The following is a 20,667-nucleotide window of genomic DNA, read 5'->3' on the forward strand; positions in this document are numbered from 1 at the left end:
ACTTTAGATACATTTCGGATTGGTTAATGGGCACCTCCTCATATGTTAATTACGACATGGAACAGAGCCTTGTACATCCTTATGACCTCAAGGCTTTGCTGCATACCCCAAAAGCCCTACTCCCACCTACGGTACGCCCTAATATTCTTTTCTGGGACGCCTATCGCACCTGGTGGGCCATTAACAAGGCCCTGCATCGCAACCCGGAATACTCTCCTTTTATCCCCTTATGCGGAAACCCCTGCTTCACTCCTCCCCTCGATAATACCAAATTCCTCACATGGAAATCTAGGGGCATTGCCCTCATTCGAGACGTTTTTGACCCGGGTGGACATGTACTGTCATTTGCAGACTTAGCCGAGAGACACGGTGTGCCTTCATCTGATTTCTTTATGTTCCTCCAGGTCCGCCATTATGTACAATCTCTCCCCATCCCTCATGTGCACGAGCGGAGAAAGGATCCTCTGTCCGCCCTGTTGGTCACATTACCAAACTTTTCATACAAGATATGCTGGCTATACCGGGACTTATTGCCTGGCAGGCCGGAGGTTTTTTGGCCCCCCATGTTGTCAAAATGGTCGAGTGAGTGGTCCTGGGACCCATCGGTGGAGTGTTTCCTCTCACCCCTTCCCGCTATCCTGAAAGCCCTGCATTCTGCTCAGCTTCAGGAAATCCACTTTAAATTTTTACATCGGGCATATATTGCCCCGGGACAACGCAAATATATGGTCTCTACAGACTCAGGTCGTTGCCCCAAATGTAAAGCACCAAATGCCCTCTTTATGCATAATTTCTGGCACTGCCCGAAGGTTAAACGATTCTGGAATAAAGTAGTGTGGTATATAAAATCCACTTTCCGGATCTCTCTCCCTGTGGACCCAGTGGCACTCATCGGCCTTAATACTTCAACCTGGCGTTTACCTTCATCTCAGGCCTACTGCATTCCGTTTTTATACGTATTACTGACCTTGGGGAAGAAGTTAATTTTGAATCATTGGATATATCGAACCTCTCCCTCTTTGGGTAACCTCAAGACTCTACTGACTAATACACTGTACTTTGAACGCCAATCCACTCTCCCAGATCTTGACCGTAACGCACTGCGTTTTTATAGGAAATGGGGAATATATATTGACTCCCTTCCACCCCCACAACGATCTCATGTACTGAAATTGTTTGATTCCCTTAGATGGGATTCTAACCGCAGACTCTGTATTCCCATTGGTGATGATTCACCTTTAGAACCGGGATGATGCTCGCTCCCGTGCCTTAATGCTGAGCGATTTGATCCCTACGTTCCCTATATAAGTGTGCCCTATCATGTATGATGAATATCCCTTAGACATCTGCAACCCCCCCCCCCCCCCCCCCCCCTCACTCATACTTCTCATCCATGTCTTTGTTGCTTTTCTTTCCTCTTTCTCTTTCTCTATGATTGTTCTGTTGATTTTGGTTTTGGTATATATGTAAATGACTGTGTGCAGTTTTTTCCCCAAAATGTATTATAGGCCTAGCTCGCTGTTTATATACATCACTGCTGCTGCTTTGGTATTGTCCTTTGCACTGCTCGCTTCTACACACAGTGCCAATGGTAGTGGTGGTGTGTGATGTTATGCCATACCTTTTGTTGCCTATTATGTAACCCATAAGCATTTTACATGCATTTGTACTGCATTGTTTTTTCTGCTTTCTTTTTCTCTATGTCTTTATGTGGAAAAAACTAATAAACATATTTAAAAAAAAACAAAAAAACAAAAACAAATGGTAATGCAAGATTTATGCTCCTTACAGAAAGGTCGCTGATTCGGAAAGAATATCGTATCACTGGAGTGTCCGTTTTGGGAAGACTGAGAGGCAGCACTGTTGAGACGGCATCTGAGCAAGGAGAACAACAAGACTAGAGGCGGTTATCGTACCAATTTTCTTTCCCTTCTATTATTTTCTTTACCTCCCATTACCACTCTTTCTTTCTCCTCCTGCAAGATGGACTTACCCCAAGAGACTGCGTTCCGGGTTTTTCCTGTTGACCCTGTTGTTGACCAGAACAGTCTATTCCGGTGAGAGTACCAGAGAGGTCGAGAAAGAATCTGGAATGGGTTCTGATGACAAGGACGGATTAGTAGAATTCCAAGAGCAACACATTCACCGAGCAAAGGCGAGTATCAGAAAACGATCTGGTAGTCATGACACTAGGAGACATTGTGAAGGATTGTTAGCTGAGGAGAATTGTATCTGTAGGAATTGTGAAAACATAGTTGAGGACGGGTGCATCCAGAGATGTCAGTCCAGCCTTAATATCAACATGGACCGGCATCCATTGAGTGACTATCACTCATTAGTGGGTAAGGTTTTGAACCAAACGGAATGCTGGGTGTGCTCACAAGTACCTCAAGGTCAAAGCAAGTCAGGACTAGTACCATACCCTTTAACACTAGATGAGGTACTTGAATTAAGGGGTGGGAGACCGGTGGACAAGAAATTTAATATTTCTAGGCCTCCTAGTTTGAAGCTCCAATATCATGTGGATAGGTCCTTAATATGTTTCAACATTTCCAATCCCCGAAAGCCGGGAAATTGGGAAGTGACATGGAACCATTGCATTTTCACACAGAGCAGATAGAATGCCCGTAGACTCAGAACTTATACGCCAAATAGCCGACGGTGGGAGATATTTTCAGTATAGGTATACTCTAGGAAGTAGGACCATGCGGCTTGGAGAAGTATCACCAGGATACTGTGCGCATATCATACAGCCTGATACGTGTACTGAACAAAGGAGAAAGTTAGGGATAGGATTTTTCACCTGGAAGGTTTGCAATATGGTGATGTCATATTCTGTCCCATATGTCCTCCCCGATGATGCATATTTCGTATGTGGGAGGAAGGTGTTGCCATATGGGTAATTGTCTGCACTTAGTATGATATTAGGCTAATAGATGTTGTCTGAATCAAAATATAATTCATTATAAATAGGCGATGTTACCATAGTGAACAGTATACTGGATATATATATTGTAAGGTATAACTTAAATAGGTTTGAATGTATTAGTCTTATGTTTTGAGAACTTAGTAGCATGTATTTCTGTGTGTTTTATTGCAAGATTATGGGTCATTATGTAAGAGACAGGTTTTCTCTGTGTAAGCCATATAGCCAGAATACACAATATATTGAGCATTACGCAAATTCATCCCTTCCATGCCATTATTCATATCTGTATTAATCAAAGGATTAATGTCTGATCTGCGCTATACCAAGTACAATTAAATCAAAGTTTACATGATATGTAGATATATGTATACTGTATACTTGATTCACACACAGCAAATAAATAATTATAACTTGGTGGATAAAGTCAATAGGTCACCTAGCTCAGGTCTCATAATATGCAAACAGTTACTGGTATGAACAGGGTGCATTGGAATTCACAATCAAAGATCTTCATACCTTTAGAAAGTATATCAACCAGCTGGCCTATTGTCCAGTTATACTGCTGGCCAGAGGCAATGATAATATAGGATCAAACCCACTATAAACAGGTCACAATCATTTATGCTAACACCCTAGGGCCTAGGCGAAATAGATCGTTTACACATCCATACAAAGGTAGATCTCTGATGGATAAAGAAATACCACATTTTATGATCCCAAATTCCCTACATGCTCACCACCGTGGGGCGGAGTTAGCAGAGAACGTTTTATTACACTTTGGAATCTGTCAAAACCTATAATTATGTACTTCATTGGAAACTGTGGGGATATACTAGTTTTGAATTGGTAGAATATAGGATAAAAAGCAGCAGACTTTTTAGTTAAGAGGGAGGAAGAAAGGAGGAAGGAGAAGGAGAAGGAAGGAAGTCAGTCAGGAGGAGAAGTCATGGAGAACATGCTGAAGGAATGATTCTTGGGATGGCAAACTTTAACTTGCAAGTATAAATATGTTAGTAATTGAATTGTTTGTGAAACTTATGTCATGTTGTTTTATGTTATGTAATGAAGGAAGCATAGCATAGCTTAATATAATAATTAGTATATATATCACTACTGTGTATATCTTATTCTGTACGATTTGATCTGCCTGTAAATAAATAATCATATAAAAAGAGCGGTAATATTCAAGCTTGAACTCTCTTTAAGGAATCTTAATTTCATAAGTCATATATATATATAAGGACTGCATATATTTATCAGCCACTTAGTAAGCCTGACATAATATACTTGCAGATATATATGATAAATGCATATTAATTGAAATATATCCATATATTAAATACCATATATGATATATTAAATATTAATATTCATAAATATGATTCCATAAATCAATAAAGGCGTATAAGTGGCTTGCCCCAAACTCTGAGGGATTGTGTTACATTGGAAGAGTGTTGCCAGAAGTAATGACCATTACCCATAATAAGATGAAAGACGTTCACCGCAATGCTCAAGCTCCTTACACTCACACTCACTACGAACACATTGTTAAGAGACACCTTATAGATAGGACAGAGCACGCAGCCAATGATTTGATCCACGAATCCACCGGGATTCAATTCCTACTCGCGATAGATATCACCCGTACCGCCAGAGGAGTTATAAATTTTAGGTATATTAATGCGCTAGCGAACCTGATAGACAATATCACCGAGATGTATGATGACACCTTCAGGTATACTGGGAGGGAATTGCAAACTTACAAAACGGAACTGATCCAGCACAGGATGGTTCTCAATTACATCACAGCGGTGACAGGCGGGTTTTGTGTCACCCTAGCAACTCAGTATGGTGTGAAGTGCTGTACATATATCACAAACAGCACCGATGACCCAACCGAGTTCATAGATCAAAAGATGGACGATATCTTGCAATTGAAGTGGGAGTTCCGAAGGAGACACAACCTTACCCTTACTGCTGTGAGTAATCAACTGAACGGCTGGGTTTCATGGTTGAACCCACGCAATTGGTTCTCAGGTTTAGGAGAATGGGCTCAAAATGTTATTGTGAATGTAGGGAAATTTCTCCTTAGTATCCTGGGAGTTGTCATAATGATTGGTTTGATATTTAGATGTGTTCGGATTTTAATGCATTGCAAGTGCAGTACCAGAGTGATGAGTTTGAGGAGCGAGGGCATTGTTACAACAACTGGTTTAATTTATGACCCATCAATCGAGACAATGTTGTGATAAGACGTGATTCCACGGTCCGTTTCTTTCACCCGTTTCTCCTTTGTTTTTCTCCAAGGCAAAAAGACATCCACTCGGAAGAAGATTTTGATGAACATTTCTACAGACCTTCGATGGACATTTCCACAGACTTTGCGAGACACTTTAGATACTTTAAAATACTTTTTATGGACACTTGAAAGACTTTGATTATCACCCACAGCAAGGATTAAGCCATCCGGACAAGACTTCAACAGACACCCAAGGACAATTACACACATTATCATATGAATGCATTTGTGACACATGTTTCTTATCTTCATCTCTACAACCTTCAGGTAGTGGCACACATAGTCGACAGGTGATATAGGTACATATATTAGCACTCACATGTTTCTTCCCCCCCATGTATCATCAACTAATGTGCACCCCATTTGTTGGAACAAGAAGCCGAAGAGAGCTCGGTAGTGTTTGGTGGCCCACTTACAGACCCTTAATACGGGATAAGAAGGATTTAATGTATACTTCGCAATACCTCGAAGCTTATCTAGAACATGTACGGCACGATGATACATGCCCCTCAGACATGAATTTCATACATACATGCTTTTACTATCCCACTAGGTCAAACATTTCCCAACTTCTCCTCTCCTCCCTCCACCCAATCATTTATAGGTATTTCATATGTATTGTATATTTTTCTGTTTGGATAGTGGCAGTTAATGTTAACTGCCAAAGGGTGGACTGTCAAAGTCGAAAAAATATCATAATGCTTATGCCTTGTACTAACCCCATGCGCATGCCCGCTGCTTGTGCACTCAGTCTGCCGTGCGTGCACATATCCGCAATTTGCGTAGGAGTCGCTCCAGCGATCCTGTACGTGATACGCAGTTTGCGTAGTAGTCGCTCCGGCGACCCTGCACGTGGTATGGGTATTTACGGTAGAGTTTGTGAGCGTGTAGCGTGTTATTAGAACATTGCATATCTAACCCAAATAATGCATTTTGTACCCATAGTTCCCCTAGACCATGTCAGCGAGTAATGTTAGTTTAAACAGTTCCTGGACAGAGAGATTCCTCTTTGCATGATAGGAAGGGTCAGATAAAGGTTGAAAGGTGATGTCTAGTATCCAGCTGTAGGGTATTTTGAGAGTAACATTCCGGTGTTAGTTAGGAGAAGATTGCATGTTCCTGCGTATAGTTATGTGCAAAAGTAGAATATGAACATTGACTGTGTTTACTGTGTATTGTGTATGCGGGGGGGAATCCAGAGGATACCACCCACTAGAGCAGTTGGGGAAAGACACAGCCCACCTTTTCAAATCCACCTATGACCTTTGCTGTAATGTAGAGACATATCCCTGTGTCCAATGAACAAAGGGATTACAGTGACCATTGTATTGTTTTGGATGAAGTGAATAAATAGAGCTTGCAGCAGGCTTGGTCACACAAGACTCTGAAGGCTTTCTCCCTGATAGCTGAGGACTGAATTCAGGTTGCGCCTGCTAAACATTCTCACGTATGTATATTCTCTGTAGCCATTACTCTCCATTATTCTGTTTAGATTTACTTGTTAGTTTGTAGTGTATGACTTGTATTGTTTTACCTTTTATTAGAATCAATCCACGGAGGCCTTAGAACCGTGTGGTTTCAAATACAAATGGTGTTGTGTTTCCCCTTTCCTGCCTGGGCTTTTAAAGTAGTTTAACCTGTTTAAAGTGTATAAGCATTGTTAAGGTGTATGCACTGCGGATACTTTGTATCACCAGCGCTACTTAAGGTTTAAAGGTATTAACATCGTTGCAGTGCTTTGCTGTTAAGGTTTAAAGTATAAGCATATCATTACATTGTTTCATTAATAAGGTTTACAGTATTTCAATCAGTGTGCGTACATGCCGCGTGTACGTTGTACCCACGGCACGGCGTCTGATACGCTAAGTGCGTATCAAATACATTACTCAGTACGCAAATAGCGTACTTAGTCCGTAGTGTGTGTAATAAGTCTAGCGGCCATAGCGGCTCCACGGTAACAGTGTATAGCTTTATGTTTTAAGATAATAATTGACATTATCAGTTGTGACGGGGGTACCGTGACAATGACTTGATTTTGACACAGCTTTAGTATCGCAGCGCATACCACCTCTGTTTCTGGAAGAGAAACTGGCAATGCCGATTTGAAAAATCGGTGAGGAGGCATGTCCTGAAACTCTAATTTGTACCCTTGGGCCACTATTTCTAATATCCAAGGATCCAGGGCCGAGCGAACCCAGACCTGACTGAAGAGCCTCAGACGTGCCCCCACTGGTGCGGACTCTCGCAGAGGAGCCCCAGCGTCATGCGGTGGATTTGGTAGAAGCCGGCGAGGACTTCTGCTCTTGGGAACTTGCCACAGCCGATGACCTTTTTCCCCTTCCTCTCGCAGCAAGGAAGGAGGAGCCTCGTCCTTTCTTGTATTTATTGGGCCGAAAGGACTGCATCTGATAGTGGGGCGTTTTCTTCTGTTGTGCAGCAACATAAGGTAAAAATGACGACTTACCTGCGGTAGCCGTAGATACCAGGTCAGTGAGGCCGTCACCAAACAAGACACTACCGTTAAACGGTAACGACTCCATCGCCTTCTTAGAGTCAGCATCAGCATTCTATTGATGAATCCACAATGCTCTCCTTGCCGAGACTGCCATGGCATTGGCCCTTGATCCCAAAAGGCCAATATCCCTTACAGCTTCTTTTAAATATGCTGCAGCGTCCTTGATATGACCCAGAGTCAAAAGCCCTTTATCCCTGTCTAGGGAATCTATATCAGATGACAAGTTATCTGCCCACTTTTCAATTGCGCTACTCACCCATGCCGAAGCAACGGCAGGCCTGAGAAGCGAACCCATAGTGATATAAATGGATTTTAGTGTATTTTCCTGCTTACGATCCGCAGGATCCTTTAGTGCTGCCGTGTCAGGAGACGGAAGCGCCACCTTTTTGGATAGACGCGATAAAGCTTTGTCTACCGTGGGGGTTGGCTCCCACTTTTCCCTGTCCCCAAAAGGAAATGGATATGCCACTGGAATTCTTTTGGGAACCTGTATCTTCTTGTCAGGATTTTCCCAAGCCTTTTCAAAAAGCGCGTTCAGTTCATGAGAGGGAGGAAACGTTGTCTCAGGTTTCTTTCCTTTATACATACAGACCCCCTAGTATCAGGGACAGCAGGGTCCTCTGTTATATGCAACACTTTGCCACAATCATGTACTGAATGCTCTTAGCCAGTTTTGGATTCAAACTGGCATCACTATAGTCAACACTGGAATCAGAGTCCATGTCGGTATCTGTATCTGCTATCTGGGTAAAAGCACGTTTCTGTGACCCCGAAGGGCTCTGAGCTTGTGACAATGCATCCTCCATGGATTTTCTCCATGTCTGGTTCTTAGACTCAGATTTATCAAACCTCTTAGACAACCGAGTCACATTTGCATTTACCCAATCGTCCGTCGGCGGTGCCGACACGGTCACTCTTTTCTGTCCCCACTCCAGCCTCCTCCTGGGAAGAGCACTCAGCCTCAGACATGTCGACACACACGTACCGACACCCACAACCACACTGGGGCTATAGGAGACAGACCTACAACAAAGCCTGTTAGAGAGAGACAGAGGGAGTTCTGCCAGCTCACAACCCAGCGCCTATCCTGGTACTGAAGTGAGTAAAAAGACTGGCCAGACCTGTTAGCGCTTTATGATATATATCAATTAGCACCAAATCCCTGGTGCCCCCCCCCCTCCCCGTTTTGCACCCTGTTACTTGCACAGCAGTGTGGAGGCCAGGGCCAGCGTCTCTGCAGCTTCTGTGAAGAGAAAATGGCGCTGGTCAGAGCTGCGTGGGCTAAGCCCCGCCCACTACATGGCGCGCTTCAGTCCCGCTTAAATTTATATTTATACTGGCAGGGGTCCCTTAACTAGTGCCTAGGCACTGTTTTAACTTATGCCAGTGCTGTTGGAGGTCTTCATGCTGCCCAGGGCGCCCCCCCTTCGCCCAGCACCCTGCACCGCCGTGTTATGCGTGTGAGCATGGCGCGCAGCGCGGACGCTGCGCGGTACCTCAAACGCGTCTTCTGCTGTCACTGAAGTCTTCTGATCTTCCTATACTCACCCGGCTTCTGTGTTCCGGCTCTGTGAGGGGGGTGATGGCGCGGCTCCGGGAACAAGCAGCTAGGCGGACCAAGTGATCGAACCCTCAGGAGCTAATGGTGTCCAGTAGCCTAAGAAGCAGAGCCTTTGAACTCAGAGAAGTAGGTCTGCTGCTCTCCCCTCAGTCCCACGATGCAGAGAGCCTGTAGCCAGCAGGTCTACCTGAAAATAATAAACCTAATAAAGTATTTTTCCGAGAAACTCAGGAGAGCTCCTCAGTGTGTGACCAGTCTCTCTGGGCACAGAATATAACTGGAGTCTGGAGGAGGGGCATAGAGGGAGGAGCCAGTTCACACCCATTTAAAGTCTTAAAGTGCCCATGTCTCCTGCGGATCCCGTCTATACCCCATGGTTCTTGAAGCATCCTCTAGGACGTATGAGAAAATACGATACACCAGAGAGTGTGGGGAGGAGACTGGTCAGATCTCTGGGCTGGTAACACACAGTGACACGATGTGAGGGGAAGAGCAGGAGTATAATAGGGGCTGATGGCTCCTGACTCCCCCACACTGGGCAGAAGAGGGAGTAGAATAAGAGATTGTTGTAGAGACTGAACAAGGAGAATATGTGACTCTGTACTTAGGGGGTCATTCCGAGTTGATCGCTCACTAGCTATTTTTTGCAGCACTGCGAACAGATAGTCGCCGCCTATAGGGAAGTGAATTTTTGTTTTGCAAGTGTGCGATCGCATGTGCAGCCGAGCCGTACAAAAGAATGTTGTGCAGTTTCTGAGTAGTTCAGAACTTACTCAGCCGCTGCGATCACTTCAGCCTGTTCTTGCCCGGAATTGACGTCAGACACCCGCCCTGCAAACGCTTTGACACGCCTGCGTTTTTCCAACCACTCCCAGAAAACAGTCAGTTGACACCCACAAACGCCCTGTTCCTGTCAATCTCGTGATCGGCTGTGCGAATGGATTCTTCGTAAAATCCATCGCTCAGCAGCAATCCGCTTTGTACCCGTACAACGTGCCTGCGCATTGCGGTGCATACGCACGCGCAGTTCTGACCTGATCGCAGCGCAGCGAAAAATCCTAGCGTACGATCAGGTCGGAATGACCCCCTTAGTGTTTATCTCCCACCTGTGCTGATATCTGTAGATGTTTCCTCTTCCTTACACTCCTGGACACCACTTGAATACTTTTCTTCTTCTGCTTCGATATTCTCTACCTTGATATTATTCATGGCTTCACCCTAAATAACCCAATAAAACAGCTCTGTAATAATCTCCAATTTCATTAACAGAGATGAGAAGACAAAGTCATAGAATATTGGTGCTACAGGTCTATGGGTTACAAGTTAGTATATCACCAAGACCTGCCGGTTACAGGTTTCTTTACTTTGCCTAATATTTACAAGAAAGGTGGGAGCCCTTATAAAGAGAGGCAGCATACTGGTCTAAGCAATGATCGCTTATTACCATACAGACCTGTTTCCCTATATATGCCCGTTGCGCCTTTTTACTACCATCAAATACTACCTGGGGGATTGTTCAGATATCATGCATACAGCAAAGGATAAACAGCATGTAACAGGAAGGATATATCAGTAAGGAGGGCCTCAGTTACAGCTGTATCATCACAATGCAGGTCTGTGGAGCTGGAGACCATTGTGGGTGGAGGCAGAAGATATATACAGACTCCAGCTTCAAATAAAAGACTTAAAATCTACTGATTATATATATATATATATATATATATATATAAATGCGAAATCCCTCACTCACTCACTGACTGACTCAACACTATTCTCTTACTTCCCGATATGTTAGAAAGATGAAATGTAACATACTGTAGGTATTCTTCAGGTGGGAAATAGGAACTCTACGTATTTAGAATTTTAAGAAACCTCCACTAAGGGGATGAAAAGGGGGTTGAAATAATGGCATCATTACCGACGCGTGGCTTACGTTGCGTGACCGATAATGCCCAAATGGACAATCGGATCAAAATTTGGATTGCACCTTCAGTGTGTAGAATTTAATAAAGTACAAACATGGTCCCATCACTTTTTACAGTATCTCCTACAGGTGCTTCCCGGGTAACACCAAGAACCATGGATTCATATTAACGAAACAGCCCTACAGACTGGGCGACGGCGGGGGTAGGGGGGGTGACGGGGGGAGTGAAGTTTCTTGTACAGCCCCCTCTCCCCTATATAATAATACCACATATCAGTGTGTGCCGGGAGCTGTGTTATCCCCATCATATATCACTGTACAGCCCCCTCTCCCCTATATAATAATACCACATATCAGTGTGTGCCGGGAACTGTGTTATCCTCCATCATATATCACTGTACAGCCCCCTCTCCCCTATATAATAATACCACATATCAGTATGTGCCGGGAACTGTGTTATCCTCCATCATATATCACTGTACAGCCTCCTCTCCCCTATATAATAATACCACATATCAATGTGTGCCGGGAGCTGTGTTATCCTCCATCATATATCACTGTACAGTCCCCTCTCCCCTATATAATAATACCACATATCAGTGTGTGCCGGGAGCTGTGTTATCCTCCATCATATATCACTGTACAGTCCCCTCTCCCCTATATAATAATACCACATATCAGTGTGTGCCGGGAGCTGTGTTATCCCCATCATATATCACTGTACAGTCCTCTCTCCCCTATATAATAATACCACATATCAGTGTGTGCCGGGAGCTGTGTTATCCCCCATCATATATCACTGTACAGTCCCCTCTCCCCTATATAATAACACCACATATCAGTGTGTGCCGGGATATGTGTTATTCCCCTCATATATCACTGTACGGTCACCTCTCCCCTATATAATAATAATACCACATATCAGTGTGTGCCGGGAGCTGTGTTATCCTCCATCATATATCACTGTACAGTCCCCTCTCCCTTATATAATAATACCACATATCAGTGTGTGACGGGAGCTGTGTTATCCTCCATCATATATCACTGTACAGCCCCCTCTCCTCTATATAATAATACCACATATCAGTGTGTGCCGGGAGCTGTGTTATCCCCATCATATATCACTGTACAGTCCTCTCTCCCCTATATAATAATACCACATATCAGTGTGTGCCGGGAGCTGTGTTATCCCCCATCATATATCACTGTACAGTCCCCTCTCCCCTATATAATAATACCACATATCAGTGTGTGCCAGGAGCTGTGTTGTCCCCCATCATATATCACTGTACAGTCCCCCTCTCCCCTATATAATAATACCACATATCAGTGTGTGCCGGGAGCTGTGTTATCCTCCATCATATATCACTGTACAGTCCCCTCTCCCCTATATAATATGAACGTTATGGTAAGAACTTACCGTTGATAACGTGATTTCTCTTATGTCCACAGGTATCCACAGGATAACATTAGGATATTGTCGAGCGACAGCGAAAATGGCACCAACACGGTCACAAGCTTTCTGGCCTCCCAGGATGCATTGGGGCCTCCACTATATAGTCCCGCCCACTGACTCAGTCAGATCAGTTCTTTCCACAGCGATTATAGGCAGAAACATTAGGTAGAGACCTGTACAGGCGATAAGAACACACATGCACACCCTTCCATACAAGAAGGAAGAGGTTTTTAGTGTTTGTCTAGATCCTCAAATCAGATGCGTCCGGGTGGGATCCCTGTGGACATAAGAGAAATCACGTTATCAACGGTAAGTTCTTACCATAACGTTCATTTCTCTGGCTCGGTCCACAGGATTATCCACAGGATAACATTGGGATTCCCAAAGCCATTTTAGTGGTGGGGACGCTCCTGATTGCACAGGAGGACCTTTCGCCCGAAGTCTGCGTCATGAGAGGCAAAAGTATCCAAGGCATAATGTCTGATGAATGTGTTTATGGAAGACCATGTGGCTGCCTTACATATCTGTTCTGCTGATGCACCCTGTTGTGCTGCCCAAGAAGGACCTACCTTACGTGTACAGTGTGCAGAGACATTAGCCGGAATAGGGAGATCTGCATGAGAATAAGCTTCAGATATTACCATTCGGAGCCATCTCGCCAGCGTCTGTTTACTAGCAGGCCAACCTCTCCTATGGAATCCGTAGAGGATGAAGAGGGTATCTGTTTTCCTGATGGCACTAGTACGATCTATGTAGATTTTTAAAGCCCGGACCACGTCCAGCAACGCTTCTCCCGCAGATAGTCCTGATACCTGAAAGGCTGGGACTACAATCTCTTCATTCAGGTGAAACTTTGACACCACCTTTGGAAGATAACTAGTTCTCGTTCTGAGAACTGCTCTGTCTGGAAAAAAACTTAGGAAAGGAGACTTACATGATAATGCTCCTAAATCTGACACTCTTCTGGCTGACGCCATTGCCAGTAAAAAAAGAACTTTAACCGTTAACCACTTAAGATCCGCTCTCTCAAGTGGTTCGAACAAAGGACCCTGGAGAAATTTAAGAACTAAATTCAAATCCCAGGGAGCTGCCGGAGGAACAAATGGAGGTTGAATATGTACTACTCCTTGGAAAAACGTACGTACATCCTGTAGGTCAGCAATCTTCTGCTAAAACCATACAGTTAACGCTGAAACTTGCACCCTCAAGGAAGCAACCTTCAACCCTTTATCCAATCCTGCCTGCAGGAAATCCAAAATTCGAGCTACTTTAAACGATCTTGGATTGTAATTTTTTCCACAACACCAATGAATATAGGCTTGCCATATTCTATGATATACACGGGCCGAAGAAGGCTTTCTTGCCCTAAGCATGGTTTGGATTACTTGCTTTGAAAATCCTTTAGCCTCTAAGATAGAGGTTTCAACAGCCACGTCGTCAAAGACAGGCGATCCAGATGACTGTGACAACAAGGACCCTGTATTAACAGATCTGGACGTTGAGGGAGCAGTATTGGTGCTTCCACGGACATGCTCAACAGATCTGTGTACCAATGCCTTCTTGGCCAAGCTGGAGCTATTAGAATGAATGCTCCTTTTGCCTGTTTTATCTTTCTTACTACTCTGGGTAACAGAGATATTGGAGGGAACAGATATGCCAGCTGAAACCTCCATTCTACTGACAGTGCGTCTACCAGGACCGCTCCTGGGTCCCTTGTTCTTGATCCGTATCTCAGAACCCTGTTGTTTAGACGAGACGCCATAAGGTCTATCTCTGGTAGACCCCATCTGTTCACCAGTGTCTGAAACACTTCTGGGTGTAGTGCCCATTCTGTCTCTTGAATGGTGTGCTGACTGAGAAAATCTGCTTCCCAATTTAGTACACCCGGGACAAATACTGCTGACAATGCCGGGAGGTGGAGTTCTGCCCATTTTAGAATGATGGTTACTTCCTCCATCAGACTCTTGCTGTGAGTCCCTCCTTGATGATTGAGGTATGCTACTGCCGTCGCATTGTCTGAGCGGATCTGGACTGGTCTTCCTTGTAGATTGTCCTTTGCCTGAACCAGAGCCAAGTAAATGGCTCTTACTTCTAACAGATTTATCGGCAGGCGACTTTCCCTTGCGGTCCATTTTCCTTGGAACCATAGGCTTCCGAGTACCGCCCCCCAGCCCTGCAGGCTGGCATCTGTCGTCAGGACTTGCCACTCTTTTATCCAAAAGGGTCTCCCCTTGTTTAAATTGTCTGTCTGTAGCCACCACGCTAGAGACCTCTTTACATTTACTGGAATCTTTATCATCTGTTTCTTTATCGTTTGATGATTTCCGTTCCATCTGGTCAAAATGAGATGCTGCAACGGTCTGGAGTGGAATTGCGCATATTCCACCATATCGAAGGTTGATACCATCAGACCCAACAGTCGCATTGCTGCATGGACTGACATTGTCTGGGCTTGCAACGCTTCCTGAGCCATGACCTGCACCTTGACTATTTTCTTCTCTGGTAAGAGAACTCTCTGTAGGTCTGAATCCAATATGGCTCCCAAATGAACCATCCGCTGTGACGGATTCAGGGACGACTTCTCCCAATTTATGAGCCACCCGTGTCTCTGTAAACAAACTATTGTCTGTTGGAGATGGCTCAACAGTAAATCTTGCGACTTCGCTAAGATTAATAGGTCGTCTAGGTATGGGAATATTCTTATCCCTTGTTTGCGCAGACAAGCTGCCATAACCACCATGATCTTGGTAAACACCCTGGGTGCTGTAGCTAGCCCGAAGGGCAGAGCTTGGAACTGGAAGTGTTCCTTGAGGATGGCAAACCTGAGGTAACACTGATGTGATAGTGCTATAGGCACATGTAGGTAAGCATCCCGTACATCCAGAGATACCATATAGTCTCCCGGTTCCATAGCCAACATTATGGAGCGTAACGTCTCCATGTGGAACTTCGGGATCCATATGTAGTTGTTCAACATTTTTAGATTTAGAATTGGTCGATATGACCCATTTGGTTTCTGGATCAGAAACAGATTGGAGTAATACCCCTGTCCCCTTTGTGATGGAGGTACTGGGACAATCACACCTGACTGCAGTAATTTTTGGACTGCTTCTTGCAGGGCATTGGCCTTCGACTCTATACGAGACGGGCTGGTGCAAAAAAAATCTTTGAGGAGGCTGCCTCCTGAATGGGAACCCATACCCCTGAGATACTACCTTCTGCACCCAGGCATCTGTTGTTGACTGTTGCCATGTGTGTGCAAATTGCAGGAGTCGGCCCCCAACCCTGGAACTCTCCAGGCGGAGGCCCGTCTCTTCAGGCTGAGGGCTTCTGTTCAGGTTTGGAAGCTGGCTTTTTGCTAGCCCACTGCTTCCTACCCCTGGTTTTAAACTGGGGTTGCTTAGGCTCCTCTCTAGCTTTCGCTTTACTTTGCCAACGAAAGGGGCGAAATTTTAAATCCTTGGACTTAGGGTTATAAGCTGCCGGAAATCTGACCTTTTTTGATTCAGCCTCTGACTCTAGGATATCCGATAAAGGTTTTCCAAATAATATATTACCCTCAAAAGGCAATGCTTCCAATTCCTTCTTGGACTCCGCATCTGCCTTCCAGGTCCGTAGCCAGACTGCTCTGCGAGCGACTACTGCCAAGGCTGAAGCTTTAGAAGCAACAGTGCCTACATCAATGGCTGCTTCTTCTAAATACTGGGCAAAGACGATCCTCTTGCTCCCTAGTAGGAGAGGGGATGTCATTCTCTAGTTCCTCTATCCATTCGCCCATTGCCTTTGCTACCCAGGCCGAAGCCATAGCAGGTCTTACCACTGCACCCACAAGAGAAAAAATATTTTTCAATAGGCTCTCTACCCTCCTGTCTGTGACATCATTCAAAGAGGTAGATGACAGCGGTAAAGCAGACTTATGCACGAGTCGCAGAACATGCGCATCCACTTTCGGAGGAACTTCTCTCTTCGAACAATCATCAGCAGGAAATGGATAATAAGAATCCCATCTCTTAGGAATCTTGTACTTTTTACTGGGCGCTGCCCAAGACTCATCCATCATTTCCTTCAACTCATCTGATGCTGGAAATTCAGCTTTCACTGACTTTGTTCGTTTGAATACAGGTGCTTTTGCTTTTAACGCTGTCTTGGCTGGTTCTTCCAGAGAAAGCACAGCCTTTACTGCATTAATAAGTTCAGCTACATCATCTGAACTAAAGCTCTGCGACTGATCATCATACGGAGTTGAATCTATTGTATCCGCATCATCATCCGATGTATCCTCTTGTGTAGTCTGCCATACAGACGTATCTGTCTTAGTCTTACCTGCCCCTTGGTTGCTTGTAGAGGCTACTGGAACCAAACCATAGGAAGGGAGCTACATGTATGGGTTCATAGTGTAACCTAACCCTTGAGGGGGTGCTACTGGAGCTAACCTGTCCGCTATTGAAGACAGAGTCTTTGCGAACATATTCCATGGTGGCTCTATTGGAGGTTGAACTAACTCCTGTTTTTTACTTAGCTGAAAAGCGAAACAGTTTGCACACAAACCCTCATAAGTGACCAATTGAATCATATCAATTACCCCTGACTTACAAGATAAGCATGTTAGGGCTGTAGGAGTGCTTGAAAAATTCTCCTCATCACTTTTGCCGCTCACAGACATTTTTTCTGATATTGACCACACAATTTTTTGACTGAACCACACCCTATAATCAGTATATAGAGGTGAAATCAATCTGACCACAGTGCACCTGATTTGAGGGTCAGAACAGGACTGACATTACACAGAAAAGTCACCACACATACTAGCAGTCAGTCACATGTTAAAGCATTAGACATTGTCATATGAGAATACAACCTCCATAATAACTTATACATAAGTAGGAAAATTGTACTTCTGTTTAACTGGTTCTTTTTTCAACATAACATGCAGAAAACACAGTAATATACAGGTCTCATATGCAATAGGTACTAAAAATTAACAGTGCACACTAAGTAGAAGGAATTTTTAGTACGGTATACCCTGCCTCCAGAGAGCGGGATACAGGGAGACTCACCACACTACCATATCCAAGCAAAGACGCTCGTAAGACGCTGAGTGGATTCAGACGCTACTGATGTACACTGCCGCTCTTGGTAACTGATAACGGACACGGACGCTCACCAATGGACACGGACGCTGAGCGATTCCACGTGCATGCAAACACTAAAGGCCTGCGACTCGGTCTGGGCGGGTTTATATCCAGTGTACACAACCGCAGCGTCTAAGCTGCGACCGAGTACCCTCGTGGTAGCGTCTGAGCCGGAAGTAAGGTCATTCAGTTCATGAAACGAGAGACACGCGGGAACTGGCCATGAACTCGGAGGAGGGGCGGACAGGAGAGCGTCTGAAACCCCCTGTTGACTTAAACTCCCAGGATCGCGGCCTCTACCTAGTCCTGGCGCCTATGATCCCAGGAGCGTAGCGCTGTCACACTCGAGATGTTCGGCGCATCAACACACTGTTTGCAGTCTCCACCAAATCAGTGTAGCTGTGTCCTGACCCCTCCAGTAAGAGGAAGTCCATAGACTCACCGTCTCCCCATGCTCCGGCCACAGCCTGGTAACGTCTGCTAGACCTGCTAGAACATCCGACACAGACGCCCGTCGAGACAGCACTGTACCGCGAAGATAAGCGTTGTTGCGACCCAGTTGTTGGAGCGACTCTTTCTAATATGCGTTAAGAGAAGTCGCTCATACCAAAACAGTAAGTCTATAAAAATAAAGTAATGAAAACTTGAGGCTGCTTTCACAGCAGCCCTGTGACCATGCGGCTTCCTGCCGCACCAAGCAAAAAACTGATCTGACTAAGTCAGTGGGCGGGACTATATAGTGGAGGCCCCAATGCATCCTGGGAGGCCAGAAAGCTCGTGACCGTGTTGGTGCCATTTTCGCTGTCGCTCGACAATATCCCAGTGGTATCCTGTGGATAATCCTGTGGACCCAGCCAGAGAAAATACCACATATCAGTGTGTGCCGGGAGCTGTGTTGTCCCCCATCATATATCACTGTACAGCCTCCTCTCCCCTATATAATAATACCATATATCAGTGTGTGCTAGGAGCTGTGTTATCCCCATCATATATCACTGTACAGTCCCCTCTCCCCTATATAATAATACCACATACCAGTGTGTGCCGGGAGTTGTGTTATCCCCATCATATATCACTGTACAGTCCCCTCTCCCCTATATAATAATACCACATATCAGTGTATGCCGGGAGCTGTGTTATCCCCCATCATATATCACTGTACAGTCCCCTCTCCCCTATATAATAATACCACATACCAGTGTGTGCCGGGAGCTGTGTTACCCCCATCATATATCACTGTACAGTCCCCTCTCCCCTATATAATAATACCACATATCAGTGTATGCCGGGAGCTGTGTTACCCCCATCATATATCACTGTACAGTCCCCTCTCCCCTATATAATAATACCACATACCAGTGTGTGCCGGGAGCTGTGTTATCCCCATCATATATCACTGTACAGTCCCCTCTCCCCTATATAATAATACCACATATCAGTGTGGGCCGGGAGCTGTGTTATCCCCCATCATATATCACTGTACAGTCCCCTCTCCCCTATATAATAATACCACATACCACATACCAGTGTGTGCCGGGAGTTGTGTTATCCCCCACCATATATCACTGTACAGTCCCCTCTCCCCCTATATAATAATACCACATATCAGAGTGTGCCGGGAGCTGTGTTATCCCCCATCATATATCACTGTACAGTCCCCTCTCCCCTATATAATACCACATACCAGTGTGTGCCGGGAGTTGTGTTATCCCCCACCATATATCACTGTACAGTCCCCTCTCCCCCTATATAATAATACCACATATCAGAGTGTGCCGGGAGCTGTGTTATCCCCCCATCATATATCACTGTACAGTCCCCTCTCTCCCGTATATAATAATAATACCACATATCAGTGTGTGCCGTGAGCTGTGTTATCCCCATCATATATCACTGTACAGTCCCCTCTCCCCTATATAATAATACCACATATCAGTGTATGCCGGGAGCTGTGTTATCCCCCATCATATATCACTGTACAGTCCCCTCTCCCCTATATAATAATACCACATATCAGTGTGTGCCGGGAGCTGTGTTATCCCCCATCATATATCACTGTACAGTCCCCTCTCCCCTATATAATAATACCACATATCAGTGTGTGCCGGGAGCTGTGTTATCCCCCATCATATATCACTGTACAGTCCCTATAATAATTACAGGTATTAAAGATACACATGACCTAACACATAAATCTGTTGGAATGTAATCCAGCGCAGCAGTCTCTCACCTGGGACACTATGGCGCCGCCTGACTGTTTGGCCACGCCCCCCTACGCAGTGTCACATCTTAGAGGTGGGGTAAGGTAGTTTGAAAAAACGGTGTCTGCGGGACTACAACAAAATGGCCTCCAGCGTACTTCCCTGACTACAGTACGCTAATACTAATACCATATTTTAATCTAAATATAATATTGATACTCGTCACATCACATTACAGTTATGATATTTACAAAGCAGCAGTTGTATTATCCCAAGTACCTGTCCATAGTAATATAATCACCATGTGACAATAAGAAAATGGCGGCCGTTATGTAGTGCACTTATTCTACAGAGGAGAGGGAGGCAGCCCCAGCTCATAGTACAGCACAGAGGGGGCTCTCAGGGTCCGGCTGTGACTGTCTCCATACACTGCACTGGAAGTAACACTATCACACAGATGATGTTATACAGGCTGTATATGTTATATGTCTCTGTATTATATGTGTCTGGAGAGAAGCTCTGTTACAGATTTACCAGTCACATTCTTATACTAACAAAAAATATCCTCACATACACACACACTTAATAAGACAATGTTAATAACAGTTTTTTTCCACAATTACATTCTTGTATATAGATAACTTTATTGA

General features: G+C 44.7%; 1 protein-coding gene across 2 annotated transcripts in view; it reads right to left on the reverse strand.

Annotated features, from left to right (window-relative positions):
• LOC134983148 (oocyte zinc finger protein XlCOF6.1-like) overlaps positions 1 to 20,116 on the reverse strand; it is a 48,236-nt gene extending 28,120 nt beyond the window's left edge. For both annotated transcript variants that reach the window (XM_063948888.1, XM_063948887.1), the window contains exons 1-2: positions 20,047 to 20,116; positions 10,411 to 10,522 (exon numbers count right to left, since the gene is read on the reverse strand). In XM_063948888.1, coding sequence (XP_063804958.1) covers positions 10,411 to 10,513 — 103 coding nt within the window. In that variant the 5' untranslated portion in view covers positions 10,514 to 10,522; positions 20,047 to 20,116. The remainder of the gene's footprint in view (positions 1 to 10,410; positions 10,523 to 20,046) is intronic.
• Positions 20,117 to 20,667: the final 551 nt, after the last annotated feature.

The sequence above is a fragment of the Pseudophryne corroboree genome (genome assembly GCF_028390025.1).
Source record: "Pseudophryne corroboree isolate aPseCor3 chromosome 3 unlocalized genomic scaffold, aPseCor3.hap2 SUPER_3_unloc_1, whole genome shotgun sequence".
NCBI classification, from domain to species: domain Eukaryota; kingdom Metazoa; phylum Chordata; class Amphibia; order Anura; family Myobatrachidae; genus Pseudophryne; species Pseudophryne corroboree.